The sequence below is a fragment of the Setaria italica genome, chromosome VII, assembly GCF_000263155.2.
Source record: "Setaria italica strain Yugu1 chromosome VII, Setaria_italica_v2.0, whole genome shotgun sequence".
Lineage (NCBI taxonomy): Eukaryota > Viridiplantae > Streptophyta > Magnoliopsida > Poales > Poaceae > Setaria > Setaria italica.
The window spans coordinates 34,973,962-34,990,928 of NC_028456.1; the positions used below are offsets into that span (position 1 = coordinate 34,973,962).

At 44.8% G+C, this 16,967-nt stretch overlaps 3 protein-coding genes across 3 annotated transcripts; all 3 read left to right on the top strand.

Moving 5' to 3' along the window:
* The first annotated feature begins 313 nt into the window (after nt 1-313).
* LOC101786665 lies at nt 314-3,174 on the top strand. Its single transcript, XM_004977440.2, has 2 exons — nt 314-666; nt 2,151-3,174. Exons 1-2 carry the CDS (start codon nt 582-584, stop codon nt 2,945-2,947), a joined length of 882 nt encoding a protein of 293 aa, XP_004977497.1. The 5' UTR covers nt 314-581; the 3' UTR covers nt 2,948-3,174.
* Nucleotides 3,175-4,258: 1,084 nt separating this feature from the next.
* Nucleotides 4,259-8,186, top strand: LOC101752522 (PP2A regulatory subunit TAP46). The gene is made up of 9 exons (XM_004977441.4): nt 4,259-4,597; nt 4,685-4,807; nt 4,955-5,041; nt 5,128-5,232; nt 5,432-5,593; nt 6,262-6,297; nt 6,417-6,488; nt 7,122-7,399; nt 7,655-8,186. Exons 1-9 carry the CDS (start codon nt 4,439-4,441, stop codon nt 7,887-7,889), a joined length of 1,257 nt encoding a protein of 418 aa, XP_004977498.1. The 5' UTR covers nt 4,259-4,438; the 3' UTR covers nt 7,890-8,186.
* Nucleotides 8,187-12,261: 4,075 nt separating this feature from the next.
* On the top strand, nt 12,262-13,365 carry LOC101752934 (probable calcium-binding protein CML36). The gene has a single exon (XM_004977442.4). The coding sequence runs from the start codon at nt 12,428-12,430 to the stop codon at nt 12,974-12,976; it is 549 nt and encodes a 182-aa protein (XP_004977499.1). The 5' UTR covers nt 12,262-12,427; the 3' UTR covers nt 12,977-13,365.
* Nucleotides 13,366-16,967: the final 3,602 nt, after the last annotated feature.

The window sequence follows — 16,967 nt, forward strand, 5'->3', positions numbered from 1 at the left end:
CTAATTTATTCAAATGTTGACGTAAATAGTTAAAATGTTGAATGTTGTATTTTCTGGTAAAATGTTGATTTTTTTTGAAATGTTGAATCAAGTATATTTATATGTTGATCTAACTTCTGGAAAATGTTGAATCTGATTGGTTGAAACGTTGAATCTAATTAGTTGAAATGTTGAATCTGATTTATTAAAATGTTGATTTGAATTTTTAATTGGGTTTAATGGGCTTTTAGCTACCTCCGGTAGCTGTACAGCTGTACAGGAGCCCCCCGAATAAAGGCCGAGGCAGCAGCGCACGTTTCAGGCCCGGCTTCGGCTTGCCGTCTCTTCTTCTTCCTCGCGCACTCGCCGCGCAGCTCTCTGCTTGCCTTTTCCGCTCTCGGCTGTGTAGATATACTCCTGGGCACGCACCCGTCGGCGGCCCCAATCTCGCGGCGCAATTGATTCGTAGCCGCATCACAAGCTAGTTCTTGGGGGATTCTGGTTGATTGCCATTGGGCTGCCTTGGTTTGGTGCCGCCGCCGCCGGGAGCTCCGGCGAACCCTTGAGTTGGGTGCTGGGTGCTCCTCCTCTTCCTCCTCCCGATGGGGGGTTGGAATCGGTCGCGGTATGTGAGGAGGCAGCCCGACCGCTCCCGCCGCCCGCCTCCTCTCCCTCCGCCTGATTACGGTACGGACGAATGCCTGTTTTCTTCTGATTTGGGTTATATCATCCCGTAATCTCTTGCTTGGGTTAGGATTGGTTTAGAACTTGTTATATCTTGGTGTTTACTTCTTCATTCTTGCGGAACGGAGATTTGGTGACTTGGTCATTGATTCGGACTTAAAATCAGAGTTGCCGATGTAAACTAACCTGTTGCTTTAGGCCTCCTCATGTGTCTGTTCTTGCCGCTGCAGAATGTTACAACGAAGTGTCAGAAAAATGCTAGCTTTACTTGACTATCGCACCTATTGCAGATAAAAATTCCTAGGGGGGATAGGAATAGGGAGGGTATTGGTGTACTGCAATTGCAGCTTTGCCACTTTGTAAAGTAGGCTGTATTTTCTGGCCACAGTCCATTTTGCGCAATTTATCATCTTTCCCAACAATAATTTATAATTGGGGTTCAAATTGGTAATGACTATGAGGGAAAATTAACACAAAATATTTTGAAGATGCATGGAAGTACAAATCTATAGTATCAGGCAGTGTATTTTAAGATGTTGAATGTTCCCCCTTCTAGTTGGCTACAATACAACTGTTCATTTCGCCCTTTACATAAGTCCAACAACTGGGGTCTTCTGGATTCATGGCTCACTTCGCGCCTTGCACCCATCTTTGATTACTTTGTCCTTTTGCGCACTTTGTCGAAATGCCTAGTCGCTAGTCCCTTCCTGATCAAGTAATATGACCATCTTTTTCTCAAGCAATATGGCATCAAAATTTTTGTCTGATGGATGACACATGTGCACTTTCTTCTTGCTTACTAATTATTATCATTAAATAAATGACACGTTAAATCCAACTGTATATGAAACAGAGACCTACCTGTAGAAGGAATGGTGCCATATAAGGATCAAACCCTTTATCAGGAATTATGAATAATTCCTTTGTTTAGCAGTCATTCATATGAATGCAGAGGAAGTGGAAAGCCATCCATGCAATTAATGAGTTTGTATCCTAGCTGGAGTGGCTTGGCTTATGAAAGAAGCACCTTATAGCTATAGGCTCTGATGCTAGTAATCCTAGAATGTTGGATTACATGGACAAGCTTTTAGCCTTTAGGGATATGGTTTTGGTTTTATTGATAGGATTTTCCTTACCATCTGTATTACTGACAGGATTTGTAGGGATCAAAATAGAAAAAAAGTGAAAATTAATTTTAAAATGGCAGGGAATACTTCCGCCATCACCAGTGAACCAGCGACAGGGATACTCAGTTTCTACCCATATCAATAATTTGAAATAAAAAGCCTTTTCTCTTTCAGGTTACTGAACTCATTCTGAAATTTCTGTCTGTTATCTTCCAAATTTGCACGGCAAAGTACTAATCATTAATCAATCTAGCTATTTATGTTTTCTTTTGCTGAATGCAGTAGGTTAGCAAATTCTGTATCATCCTGTATTACCATGACGGTTTCATAAAATTCGAACATTTATTTTCATATACGCAGGACACGAGCACTGCCCAGTCCCATTATGGGAAAGGGAATTCTGCAGTTACGTTGGCAACATTTCCTGGCAGAGGTTCTGCGAAAACAAGCAATATGTTTCAGTATATAATAACCTTGAGCAGTGGGATGATTCAGGAGCCTTTGAGAATTTTCAGAATGCAAAGGCAAGGTTCTGGTCTAATTATCATGGCCAACCTTCTGATATTCCTTTGCCAGGCCCTGATATGTACATTGATAAGGTCGACCACCGCTGCAAAGTTGATCCCGAGTTGGTAGCTGACCTGGACAAGGTACGGCTACCATTTGATTCAGATTATTCAGCCCCGGCTACTGGATCGGGCAATGCCGGGGCAGTTAACAAGTGTACCCAGAACGAATCTGGAAACTGGGACATCTACATAGAAAAGCCAGCTGAAGTGAATAAGTGGGATTGGGAGGCCAGTCTAGGATCCAAGGCTATTTGGGGAGGGAACAATGAATCTTCCAGTAAATGGGGTAATGGCAACTCCGGTTGGGGTGCTGCTTTGGAGAAGCCTAGTTGGCGCGGCTGGAGCAATGAACAGCATGCATCAAACAACAGGAATGATAGCTTCTATGGTGGATCCAACAATAATAGACATTGGAATGAGGATCCAAGTCACACGTCTGGAAGAAAACGGAACAGCAGCGGGTACTTCCAGCAGAGGAACAATAAACAGAGGAACCAGGATGACGGGTACCACCAAAGAAGCGGCTGGCAGGATCATAGAGGAAGAAATAAGGACTGGCGACCATTGCACAACAGGGCCTGGGAATAGAAGGTGGCTGGTCCAGTGGCGAAATCGCCAAGTGTTTTGTTGTGAGATGAGTAGTTTGTAGCTTTTGTTTTGAAGTAGTCCAGTGGGCTGCTGGCAAATTGGTACGTGTAAATATACGTTTGAGTTGTGCTGTTGCTCTTTAGGAGCTGTGGTCCTGTTTTTCTTTTGTTGTAATGGGAGCATGCCCCCAAAAGGAGTTTATTTCAAAGGTAGTTCACCTGGTTATACTTCTCTCCATTAGCTCTGTTCATCGTTTCAGGAAAATTCTAAAAGGAGTTTAGTTTCTCCAAGTTGAGATTATTATGCTATGGCCGCCGCTTTCGAAATAGCCCAAAAATTGGCATCCGTTACCACCTCGATGGTCCGCCGATGACTCCTCACTGCAGAAAGTCCGGCAGCCACCAGCCAGGTCCCTAGTACCCTACGACAAGCTTACGCAGTTGCCCATGTTTTCGTGTCCCAACGGCAATGCGCCGGCGTGCGGCCCAGGTGTTCCGGCTACACCGATCCGCCCACAAATCTTGGGCCTGTTCGCTTCAGCTTATTCATCCGGCTTATCAGCCACCAAACAGTGTTTTCCTCTCACAACAAATCAGCCGTTTCAGCTTTTCAGCCGGCTTATAAGCTGAAACGAACAGGCCCCTTGACGCCGGCCAAGTCTCCCGCCGCCACGCCGCGCGGTCGCCGACACCCGGGAGGAAGGGAAAGGAAGCCGTGCAGCCCCGACGCGAACACGATGCACCAGAGTTTTGGGGCGTGTTTGGATTGTTACCAATCGCAACCCTACCAAAAAAAAAAATTAGTGCGCCTACAGAATTTGGTCGCTATTTGGTTTGCTGCCGACGATTGGCGTGCCAACGAGCTCCTAGCTGCGCAGCACAGCCAACGCAGGCGAAAACGAGGGCGAGGAAATGGCTCGCCCACGCTTTGGCAGCCAACGGGAGCTCCAGGGAGCAACGTGGCAGCAGTTTACTTGCTACACGAACTCCAAAAGGTAAGGATTAAGAAGCTTCAAGTGCTAATATTTGCTAAATGATGCATCCTATTGAAAAACCAATTACATATTAACAATCCTTGCAATTAAATCTACAAAATAAGATCTCAGTTGACGACTATATTTAGAAGAAGAAAAAATATTATGTCATACTCATATGTTAAACGATATTTGGCAATCTTTGGTAGCCCATGTTTTGGCATTGCCTATGATTTGATTATGACCAATTTTTGGTAGAGCATACTTGGCACAGACCAAGCGTGCCCTCGGTAACCCGAAACATTCTGGCGTCTCGGGCTCTCGGCCTCTCCACGTCCACGGTCCACCACCACACCAAAGCTAGCCAATACGGCACGACGGCCAGCCCCTGCTCCCCACCTTCCGCCGCGGACTCTCACTCTCTCTCGGCCCCTCTGCTTCCTGCGACTCTGCCCCGCCTGGCCGGGCCGCCTCTAGGGTTTTGCCGCCGATCTCTCGCTCGCTTCCGTCCGGTCGAAATGGTGGAGGTGGAGGAGGTCGGGAACAAGATGCAGTCGCAGATGCGCCTCCACGCGGCCGCGGCGGTGGAGGACGACGACGCCGACCTCCCGCTCCCCGCCCTCTTCGACAGGGCGTCCCGGCTCCACGGCCTCGCCTCCAGCTCCGCCCTCGACCAGGTTCCCCCCTATTCTGGATCGCCTCGTCCTTCTCGTAATCACCAAGAGGTTTGTGCTTATTACGTTGGTGGATTTTGTGATGGGCAGGAAGGGATCCGGAAGGGGGTCGAGCTGCTGCGGCGCTGCGACGATATGGTCAGCAAGCTCGGCCTCTTCTCCCCCAATGAGACCAAGGAAGACGTCTCCACCGCCAACCTCAAATACCTGCTGGTAAGGCTCCTCTCCATCCCCCTGCTCTGTTAATGAGTTCATGAAACAGGCCATACATGACTCTAGACGGGTTGTCAGTTGTCAGCGCAGCTCGGATCACAACAATTGCTATTAGGGTTATATCTCTGATCTTTGTTGGTAATTTAGGTCCCATACTATCTCGGGGAAATGACTGAGAAGATTGCTCAGGAGGACAGGATCCCAATTCTTAAGGCATCACAGAACCATTTCAAGGTTAGCAATCTGTCCTGCCACATTGATTCATTTGTCAGCAGATCACCCATTACTCATGTACGAATCACTCCTTTTTGGTTCCACAGGAGTTCGTTGCTCTAGGTGAAGTACTAGAGCTTATTCCACAAGATGAGCTTGAATTATCTAGACGGAAGCAGCCTGATACTATGGCAAACAGAAGAGCACAGAAGGTGAGACCAAATTACTTTTTTTGCTAGTAACATGAACAGTTTGCAGTCTAGAATAGAAAGCTAGAAAGACAATAAATATGTGACATGATCCTTCCATTGAGCCTCCAAAATCTGGGGTATATAGGCTGCTTACACTTCACATGTTTTTGACTCAGTTAATCTCCTGTAATTTACTCCATTTCTCATTTCTGGAGACTAGATTGCCCGGTTCAAACGTCAAAAAGCTGCGGAAACGAAGCTCCAAGAGATTAAAGAGAGAAAAGAAAGGCGTGGGCGTTCATTGAGGGCAGCTGCTTTATCTGCTCCTGTTGAAGCTGGGGAGGAAGATGCCTTGGAGGATGATGGGGAGGAAGAAAGAGAGGTTAGCATCCCACACCTGGAAGGTGTTCTGTGTTGAATCATATGTTTTTTCTGGTTTCTATATTTCAGCATATTTCAATTTAAAATGAGCTGTGATATACTAGAACATATAGCTTTGCTCTTCTTCACAGGAGGGGTTTTATTTTTTAAAAACATTGAAATGAGCTGTGATATACTAGAAAATATAGCTTTTCTCCTCTTGACAGGAGGGATTTTATTTTAATTTTTCAAATTAACATGAGCTGTGATATTCTAGAAGATGAAGCTCTATTCCACTTGACATAAGGGATTTTCATTTGATGCATGTAGGGAGCTTTATGAATTTGATGCATGTAGCTAGTTCTTAATTACCTGCAGGAAGTCAACCACACACCCTGTGATGCTCCTTTTAGTGCATACCAAGCCCATGAGGATCTTGTTCTCTCTAGTGACACTTGACACATATTTATCCCATAGAAATAAATCTTCACTGCAAGGTCTTCAAATTTTAATGCTTATTCTTTCTATGCTATTTAAATTGGCATGACTAAATGATTCTTTCAGAATCTACACATAGGGTTTTCATATCTTATTGATGTGTGTTTCCAAAGTTTATATTATTACCTTGCACTTTTTTGTAATTAATTGGAACATATGCTCTGGTTCTGATTTACTTTTGCCATGCTGCAGGCTTGGTTAGCTACTATCTCATTGGCTCTCTGCAAGGTTAGTCTGCTATGGCATTAAATGTTACACAAGCTGATTTTAGAGGGTTTCTGTTTCTCAAATTGCAGTACTTGCATTCATAATATTTAAGCACTAATCTGTTGTGATTCCTTATGTAGGCGTTTGATCTTCTCGACATGCTAAAGAAGGAAGAAGAAATGCTTCTAGCTGTAAAGGAAAGAAAGGAAAAGGTAATGCTAATGATAGTGATTTGGCTATTTCTTGTCAGTAGCATCTTAGGCTGATCATTTTTAGGAAACTTTTTTCTTCTGATAATGTGGGATTCTCAGGCTATCAGGCCTCACATAAATATGATAAATGCATATAAGTTCTGCTTTGTGCAATTTGGATGGGGGATATATTGTTAGCTATATAATGGGGAAATTTCAACTTGTAAGCAGCCTTAAGAAAAAAAATGTTGGAACAGGAATTACAGTAGCTTTCTTGTATATCAATACACAAAATTTTAAAGTAGCTGTGTTCTCAACATATCATGTGCCAAATGTTAACCAAAGATGTGATGTCTTCTGATTGGCATCTCTTCATATAGCTTTTTTCCCTTATGATTGGGAACAGCTACAAGACACTGGAAACATTTCATCCCATGAGTTCTTTTTTATTTGGGAAATTAATATATATATATATTTCATATGGTTTGAATCTGGTTGTTGGCTAGTTTCTGCATATTTATGAAGAAACCGTGGCTATTAAAATGTCTAGAAGTAATCCTTTCTCAACATATAATCCAGTAGATTTTCTACCCCAAAAGCAATCACTTTCATTGAACAGAAATGTTGCCTGGAGTAACCTTTCCATCTATGTAGGATGGGAATGCATTTGCTCGTGAAATGCTTGATGAACGTACACAAAAAGCTGAAGCATGGCACCATAATGCTGCAAACCGTGCACCATATTCCAAACCAGCTGATCCAATCACCTGTGCAACATTTGCTCAAGACGTCCTTGAAGGTAGAGCAAGTGTTTCGCAAGCTCATGAGCACAAACACCAACCCATGATATTTGGACCTGCAAGCCTTGTTGGTGGAGGACTGACCAGTGAAAGGGAAAGAATGGCAGCACAAGTTTTTCAGCCTGGTTACAGGTATGCCTTCGAATACAGCCAAACACTGCAATATTTGCCATTTTCCGTGTTGTGCATCTCTGCTAATGATAACATTAGCTAGCATGGAATGAGCACTATTTACCACAATCCCTAATGAAACACATTGTTAAGTTACAATGTCATACTGATAAATCAGATCATGCACCTCTGGACTGATCCTATACGGTCCATGATTTGATGTTTCATGGAGCATTGTTGGAGCTAATGAGAGGTACCCTTGCTGTCACTATATAGGCTGCCAACGATGAGCATAGAAGAAGCTGGTTTGTGCGAAATGAAAATGATGGAGAAATGGCAAGAAAGGACTGCAAATATGATCAAAGAAGCAAACTCGGCGTGGCACAAGGACGGCACTAGCTCAGCCCAAGAGGATGAGGATGCCGAGGAGGCCAAAGCGAGAGCATGGGACGACTGGAAGGATGACAATCCTCGTGGCGCAGGCAACAAGAAGCTCACTCCCTGCGGCTAAACTGCTTGCATTTACTGAAATTCCCCCTTGTGACGAATGTTTGTGTAGATTATAGAATGTTTGATTTTACTAACGTTTCGGCTATTAATGCCTTTTCAGTAACGTTCTGTCTGTGTATAATACGATTCCAGTGCCGGTGCAAGTCAGCAAGTGCATGGTTTCACTTTTTTGAAGATGCGGAGGAAGCCGTGAACGCAACTGAGCATTTGACGTTGAAATTTTGTTCGGCAATGCTACAGAACAGATGTCTGAAATCTTAGAAATCTTTAAAAAATCGGATGCTCCGACATAAGTGTTCGATATATGTTGCAATAGTTAAATATTGATGTTGCAACTATTGTATCTACATGTTTCATAGTGAATGTTGCATGAAATATAATATTCATATTCCGGAGAGTTGAACGACGTAAGTATTATTCATGTTGCAAATAGTGATTGTTGATGTTGCATTTCGTAATTTTTAATATTTTATCGGAGTGTCCGATGAAAAATTTCCCTCGCCCGAAGCGCCGAATTTTGTTTTGCCACGTCACATCCGTCCGCAAGGCCCAACCAACTGGCCCAAGGAGGGCCCACTAGTCAGTCCCCCATGTCGCGTCTCAGCCCACTGCCCCACTCTCCCTTCCGTGTGTCTATCGTTTCTATCTGTCTCTCTTCCCCATCTAGCGCCGCCGCTGCATCCATGATCCAACCCTACGCCGCCGGCCGCTACCGTTGAAGATGAGCTGCGGCGGGAAGCTGAGCCGCCAGTCTCTGCATCTGGTGCTGCGCGAGGGCCGCGACCTGTACTCGCTGAGGCACCTTGACGTGCCCAACCTCTTCTACCCATCAACGGCACAAGCACTCGAAGCAGAGGCCAAATCCAAGATGACGGAGAAGCTGCAGCAGAATGGCATCAACAAGATCGGGGCCATTGGCCGTCTGGCCGGACCCAGCATCCACTACCAACCATCCACGCGGACCGCTAACCCCTACAAGATCGGCCATGTGTGGTTTAATCTGAAAATTGCAAAACATGTACAATCTTTAATCCCATAGTGCTAAATTAAGGAGAGTTTGTCTTACTTATATGGGAGTCTCCTCTCTATGCAAAATAGGTACAAATAAGAGAGAAGGAGACTGTTACTACATGTACGCGTATTTTCGCATGAAAAATCGCGTGACTTGCGGCTTGCGCGACGCGTGTGTACAACAGGCTATTATTTATGCAGTTTCTATTTTTTTATGCTGAGTCTAATGGCACTTCAATAAGATTGAAACTACTTTTTTAAACAACAATAAGGTGCATCAGTTTCTACTATTTGATGGCAGCAGTTTCTGTCAGTTTCTACTACTTGATGCTGCTGCTTGATGAGGAAATTGATGCACTACGAGGACCTATAACACCAGGAAACGTCCTGGTTGAAAGGCACGCTGTCACACGCTTGCCTCACTACTCGCTGTGCTGAAACTCTTATTGCTGCGCATCCTCGCCCTTTGAATTCAGCATGCACCGAACTTGAAGGAAAGCGGAATCTCCGAAACCACTGCTGGGAGACTCCTGCACTGGGCGGCAATCAGGTGTTTGGGCAGCGTCTACCTGCGACCGCTTGGTGATCTGCAACATCTACTTCGAAACGTTCGACTATGTTCTGCGCGGGATCATTGAGTAATTTTCTTGCGCAATCCTATTCTAGTAAGTACGTTGCCTGTTTACATGTTTTATATACTTGCACTATTTTTTATCTATGTATTTTTCCTTCAAATAAAATCTGGAATGTATTTTAAGCAAGTGATTCCAACAGCATCTTCTACGCCGAGTCGCGATCCCTGACCGCCATGCCCGAGCTCAACTCAGCCAAGGGCACAGCTGTGTGGCCGTCTCCATACCGGCCCCGGGTGAGGCCATGTCCGGCGACGTCGACGACGACGATCACGCAGACTGCCTGTACATGATGGGCATGAATCCTTGCAGGTCGTCCAGCTTCGAGGTGCTCGCCGCGCCTACGACCCCGTCGATCACTGGTGCTGGGGTCCGCTCCCGAAGCCGCCATTCTTCGAGGACAAGAGGTACGAGGGCCCCCTGCAGGCTCGCTTCGCGGTGGTCGGCGGCACCAGGATCTGCGTGTCGACCACCACGGCGACCTACGCCTTCGACACGGCGACCGACAAGTGGAACAAGGTGGGCGACTGGGTGCTGCCCTTCACAAGAGCCGAGTACGTCCCCGAGCTGGGCCTCTGGCTCGGCTTGTCGTCAGACGGCGGCGGCGGCCCCTACGACCTGTGCACGCTGGAGAACCTCTCCGCCGACGCGGGGTCTTCGCCGCCGACGGTGCGGCATATCGGGAGGGAGTTTGAGCTGCCGGAGGACTGGTGGGAGGTGACGGGTGACCTGGTGTGGCTTGGCGAGCGGAGGTTCTGCATTGCCAGTAGCTTCATGGTCGAGAATGAGCGGGACGAGTATGACTCTGTCCCGGTGACGGTGTTCACCGGCGTGGAGGTGTTGCCCGGCGGTGAACGGGGGCTCCACCAGATGGTCAAGCACAAGGCCGAATGCTTCGTCGCTGGCTTCAGGTTCGTGCTCTGAGGTCATGTGATGATATGATTACACGATGAGTCATGAGTGTGTGATTCCAATCAGATTTTGTCACGGAGGCGCGGAGGTGGTTGCAACGCCGTCATGGCAGCTTGCTTGGGAGCTTCGTTCTGACTTGTGAGGGTACGTGGAGTTGTTCCAGTAGAGTGGTGCCACTCGAATCGTGCGCGGAACAGCACAAAATGTTGCAGTTTCGATTTGTTGGACAGAGTAGAGTTGTTGGGCTGAACATAAGTTGTTCTGCTCGTACTTTTAGAGATAAAAGCAGATGAGCGTGTAGCTCGGTGATGCATTATTTGTGCCCACCTCCTTGTGCAATGGATGCAGATGGTTCCCAGGCTGCCAAGGAAGCGGACGCTCGTGAGGTTCCTGCCCCGGCCAAGCTTCGGTGGACCCGCAAAGTCAGCGAGGACGTCTTTCCCGCTGATCGAGATTTTTTTTTATTTTTAGGGATAAAAATTAGTATCATTTTTCTCTAATCAACCTGGGCACCTTTTTAGAACTGTGACATGATGAGCCTAGGGTTCAATCACAAGTTCACGCAAAAGTAAAAGGCAGAGCGTCTCTCTCTGAACAAATGCTGAGCCTGGAGCATATGACAGCATGACACGCTGCACGAAGCCGCGAGCATTCACTTGGATTGAGGGCTCAACAACTACTGATCCGTGAGAAATGGTTAGCGGTTAGCTCACGGAGTGAGTAGCAGAGCTGTCTGTGGGTGCTCAACTGCTGCTGATGCCACAGCCATCGGAATCACACGGCGCAGCTGCAACAAAAGGGACGGCTGGGCTTTTTTGCTTTTGCTGTTTCCAAGGACGAGGAGCAAGGCAGTGCAGCGGTAACGCGGCCGAAATTCCTGATGAGTTTCCGAACCAACTCACACGCTCATCAAAGGTCACGCTGTCGATCTGTACCTCTTGCACGTACTGTCATCAGGTTACTAGTTTCCTGAGACTTTACGAAACGCAAGCGGAAGTTTCCTGGCACCTTCATCATGCATCAACCAAATCCCTGGCTACTAGGAACGTATGATACGCCGTATACGTACGGCACCAAAACTTAGCCAGACCATGATGCTAGCTGGTGAAACTTTCCTGTTCAAGTGTAGTATGCTGTACGCTGCCGACTTGACGTCCCTGTCACTGAACTGCAAGTTCTTCTGAGCTGCACCCCGTGTTCACGAGGTCACGACTACGACGTACGTGTTGGACGGCGTAGTGGTTAACAAAGTTCAGTTTTTGTATCAGCAAACTGTTGACCATCGTTACCAGGATCAATACATATACATCGTTGTCCAGCCACTATTTTAACTAGCACAAATTAATCCGTTTTCCGGTCGGCGGTGGCGGCACATGTGGACGTATGCCCGATAAAGCTCTTGCCAGTTACTTTTTTTAAAAAAAAAACGTTTTCGTGTGCATATCAGCTTTGTCTTGCCTTGTTTCATGTTTGGGTTTGGCCATTTGCGTTTGGTAACAAGTGGTTCTTTTTTGGACGGAGACGTCGAGAGAGTTCGATCAAGGTAAAAACCCTCATGAGTTGACGTCACAGAGGGACTAGTCGATCACCTTGATGCAAGCGCAAGTGATGGATCTCTTTGGTCTCATGCAAACGCATCCATCGATCGCATCCGCCGTAGGAGTACTAGCTAGCTTGGTAGACGAGAGAAACCTTGAAAGCGGAGGAGGCGAACGAATCGCATCGCCATCCATCGCCATCGCACGCACAGCGGAGGTAGGTCCCCGTGCGAACCGGCCGTTTTTTTCCCGCGCCCCGGCGCGAAGCTTCGCGGAAGCTTACTCGGGTCGATCGTCTTCGTCGTCCCGCGACCTCCCTAGCTATAAACGCATCGTCTTCTCCACCCCTCACCTTCCTACCTCCTTCCCTTCTAATTAGAGTCCTAGAGTCCTACTTCGATCATCTCGTCGATTCGATCCCTCGGGTTGAAGGTAGCATCACCGCCATGAAGCTTGGCGTGCCGTTCTTCGGTTCCTCCGGCGCCAAGAAGGAGGTCAGCAAGAGGACGAGGTCGAAGAACGGCAAGAGCGCCTCCTTCGGCTCCACCACGTCGTCTTCGTCCGATGAGTGTGCGACCGTCACGAAGCGGCGCACCGTCCTGCCGCCGTCGGCATCAGCGTCGGCTTCCGGGGCCAAGAGAAACCCGGCGCCCGTGACGAGGGAGGACCTGGAGATCGCCCTGAGGCGGGTGGTCTCGAGCGAGGCGGAGCTGGCGGCGATGCTCGCCGAGGCGGAGGCGGCCGGCCTCGCGCTGGAGGATATCGCGGCGGCGGAGGTGGAGGACGTGGGCGAGCTCAGGGAGACGTTCGCGGTGTTCGACGCCGACGGGGACGGCAGGATCTCGGCCGAGGAGCTCCTGGCGGTGCTCGCGTCGCTCGGCGACGACCGGTGCTCCGTCGAGGACTGCCGGCGCATGATCGGCGGCGTGGACGTCGACGGCGACGGCTTCGTGTGCTTCAACGAGTTCACGCGCATGATGACGCAAGGGGTTTGATATGTCGGGTGTTGACGTGCCGTTGATCCATATTTGTGCTGCTTTTATGTGCAGCTGTTCTTTTGGTGGTCGTACGTCCATGTCAATACCTGTGTCCTCCGTCGTGCGAGGTGAATCCAAATTCCAACAGGAGTGCCTACCTCTATTTTGTTCTTTTCGAAATTCGATCGGCCGTCATATAATTTGTTTGTTTGGCTTGGCGAATTGAGTGTTTTGATACGTACACCACGTAGGGATTCACCGGGCTCAAGGCTCATTATGTGGTAATAAAGGATATACCTAGAGTTTGAATTACACCCCATCGCTTGGTAGGGTTTTGGATTCTAGAATTTCTGTTTATTATTCTGTTTTTCTGCTGAATCAGAATCAAATCATCCAATGTTTGTTTATTCTTTCACCATACAAACACATTCACAAGGGAAGGATTGCGTACGTGTATTTATAAGGTTGAGTGTCATGCGTGTATGTAAACGTACTGTGTTTTGCAAAAAAACAACATATTGTGCTATAATATTCAAGGATATGGATTGAATTATCTTATGCAGACTAATCTTCATGCCTCTTGATCAAGAGTCTAATGTCTAACCGACTGTCGTTTGTCGAAAAATATAGGTCCTGTACTAGTATTGTACTATGATACGTGAATTTAAACTTTGGGACATTTGTCCGTGTGCGGTATGCTCACCTTTGGTAGCAGCAAAAAAAAATGGTAGGGCATTTTTAATTAAATGATACGACTGAATATCTTACCATAGTTTCCAACCCTGCCATGAGACGACAGCGGGCTTGCTATATATGCTCCCTGTGTGATAAAATTACCGATCTGTCAAAATAAAATGAGAACTCCAGGGTAAAAATTTGTGATACTTGAGAAGGTAGATTATGATATGCTAGAATCTTGGCAACCGAATTTGTTACTTGATCTCTGAAATTCTAAGTGACAAAGACAAAGTGTCTACGCAACCAAAGGTTTGGTATGAAATCGAATGACGGCCAAAACTGATCAAAACTGCCAAATTCCTGGAAACCAGATTTTGGCCTATTAATCAATGTTTTTGAGCGAAATTGGCCTATTAATCATCAGAGAGATAAGCACAAAAACTCACATCTGTCAATCATCGACTGCACCGATGGCAGCCCTGCAATCTGTCAATAACATGTGCTGGTAGATGGGGAACCGGGAAACTCACATCTGCAGCACCGTATGCAAATGCACGAAATTCAGCAACTTTGAGCAGAGTTTCCATGTCCAGACTCGCAACTTCACTTGAATTTCATGGGTCCAACGCTGCACGCCTGCACCCTATAGTCTGTTTCCAAGTGCAAGAGAAAGGCTAAAGCCACTCGCCGTTGACTGCCCTGAACACTGCTCACAAGTCAAAAGCAAAGTGCCTTTCACCATTCTCGTGTTCACTTTTCAGTGAGAACAAAAGAATAGGAAGCAGCCTGCTCTTTTAGCGAGCTGCGTTGGAAAGTGTAGCGTTGCATGCATCATCCGAGAAGGTATAACCCATGAGCCATCTTTTGGATATGCATTTGAGTATCTCTACGATTCTGGATTATTAATTTTAATTCCCTCCAACAGTCCAACCCGAACACTCCAAGCAGTCAATTCAAACACACTGATCAGGTTCAGAAAACACTTAAATAAATACACTCTTTGGATACATATGGTCTGACATGAGAATAAAACTTTTCCATACTTCTTAGTTGGCTATACTAACATTTACCAAAACACAGGACTTAACTTTATGAGCCAATGTATATATGGGTGTAACTTAGAGCATCGTGAGGAACTTTTCTTAAAACTATTTTATACATATTCTTTGTTGAACGCACATGTTTTAAAATAGAGTATCCAAAAAAAAATTCAATGTTTTCAAAAAGTTTTTTTTCATAATACAATCAATCTTATTATGTTTTTGTCGGGTTTATAATGATGAAAAGTGGAGGACATGCGACTATGCCAATGACTTCCCTATTAGGTAGGGTATGCTTAGCCCAAGCCCTTTTTTTTGTTGAGGGGAACCTTTTTATTCGGATGTAACTTTTTGCTTAACAATGTGATATGCTAGAAGACAGGGCACAACACAAATGGGAGAGTGTTAGCTGCTAGTGTGGTTATGGTGATACTGTGTTGTCATGCAAAAAATGCACATCCAAAGCATGCCATTTTGTATGTACATGCCAAATTTGAGCTTCAAGAAACATTTGTGCGAGAAGATAAAAAAAGAAATCATCATGTGGAAATTAGTTGGTTGCAGATTCACACATAAACAATTGGACATGTACTTATTCATATGCCAATTTTTTTCCTACTTACATAATTTTTATTCGACCTTAAATTTGCATGTACCTAGTGCTTGCATGTTCTATCTATCAATATATTAGTTAGAATTTTACATGCACCTTAATATCGATATAGTTGGTTGTTAGAATAGTCAAAATAATAGAAGCCTAAGTAGGATTTTACCTCAAATTATGATGATGAGAAGGTTTCTATTTTTAGAAATGTTAGGGTCCCCCCAACCCCCAACTTAACTACATAAAAATGAAGATGACTATCAATTTTCATGTCTATTGAAAAATGGAAAAAATGTTTTGGGGGCATGCGCCCCCATATATTGTGCATATTTTGGCTTGCTCATGATTGATTTTCTAGGATTTCTTGGTCGCCAAAAGAAAAAATAGAGAAAAGTTGCTAATTTGAGACCAAGAAAGAAACGAGGCCATGCCATTTTTTTTATCAAACTACAATATGTACAATCTTTATTGCTAGCAGTGTTCACCTAAAAGGCCGTTTAAACGGCATCTAAACAATGAACGGAGGCCAACTATTTTGTTTAGGCTGTAAATGGTCCATTAAATGGAAAAGGATTTAAACGGTCAAAACAAGGGATTAAACGGGCTAAACGGCCTAAATAGAACGGAATTAAATACCATTATACAGGCTAAATGATTGTTTAACACACTGTTTAGGTGAACGCGGTCAATTCCACTTGAATTCTTACTTCCATAAATATATATACTTAAGTTTTTCCATGATAATATTTATATTTGGTTTGTTGCATGCATGAATATATGTACTTGGTCTTTTATATGCATAAATATATATACTTTCTAGAATACTTGATCTTTTATAAGCATGATTATGTATAATTTAGTGATAAAGTGCAAAACTGTTTAGACCGTTCAATTCCGTCTAAACACTAAATAAAGAGTGACCGACTGCTTACCGTTTAGCGTTTAGGATAACACTGATTGCTAGAAGAAAAACTAAAGCGCCTCTTTGACTGCAGATATATAAATTCTTTAGCTTAAAGGTATATGTTGGTCCTATTTAGTTCAACAGAAAATTAAGAAACATTGTTAAACTTTCATGATACTTGGAAATTGGAATAAAACTTTGACCATGTACTATTTTTCATTAAAATACGATGATAATGACTAGCAAATATATGAATTATATGTTTTCAAACTAAATGTTTCAAGACCTATATTGAGGGTCAAAGTTTTAAAAGTTCTATTGGATCATCGTGAAGTAATTAACTAGAAGTTGAACTAGTTTTCCAAAATAAAGTAGTACTACGTCCTGTCATAAAATATTTGATGTTCAGCAAAATGTAGTCATATTTTTTAATTTGACCATTAATACCTTCTAAAATATTTAGTTTGAGAGTATAAAAATCATTTGAAGATTTTTCAATAAAAAAATCATTTACATATTTTTCTTAAAGTGTTTCGTGCGATGGAACATACCCATCTCGGTAACTCAACATGGATGCTCGTATTTCCTGAATTTATTTCAAAACAAATAATATCATTTGTCCCTTAACAATGAGATACATATATTGACATCATCAACCTCAACATCTGCTAGCTCCATTCTTTAGATGTGTTCATAGAGGTAGAGTGCATGCATGAATTTATAGGAGGCAAGTGTGCATAAGTAGTATATGTTTACACTGATATCTAAAGAATACGGGTGACG

What these genes read in the sequence shown, in the direction of transcription:
- LOC101786665 (XM_004977440.2), top strand. Translation starts at nt 582, where the DNA reads ATGGGGGGTTGGAATCGGTCGCGGTATGTGAGGAGGCAGCCCGACCGC. An exon ending in TCTCCCTCCGCCTGATTACG is followed by an intron (nt 667 to 2,150) that starts GTACGGACGAAT and finishes TCATATACGCAG; the next exon opens with GACACGAGCACTGCCCAGTC.
- LOC101752522 (XM_004977441.4), top strand. Translation starts at nt 4,439, where the DNA reads ATGGTGGAGGTGGAGGAGGTCGGGAACAAGATGCAGTCGCAGATGCGC. An exon ending in TCTCATTGGCTCTCTGCAAG is followed by an intron (nt 6,298 to 6,416) that starts GTTAGTCTGCTA and finishes TTCCTTATGTAG; the next exon opens with GCGTTTGATCTTCTCGACAT. An exon ending in TAAAGGAAAGAAAGGAAAAG is followed by an intron (nt 6,489 to 7,121) that starts GTAATGCTAATG and finishes CCATCTATGTAG; the next exon opens with GATGGGAATGCATTTGCTCG.
- LOC101752934 (XM_004977442.4), top strand. Translation starts at nt 12,428, where the DNA reads ATGAAGCTTGGCGTGCCGTTCTTCGGTTCCTCCGGCGCCAAGAAGGAG.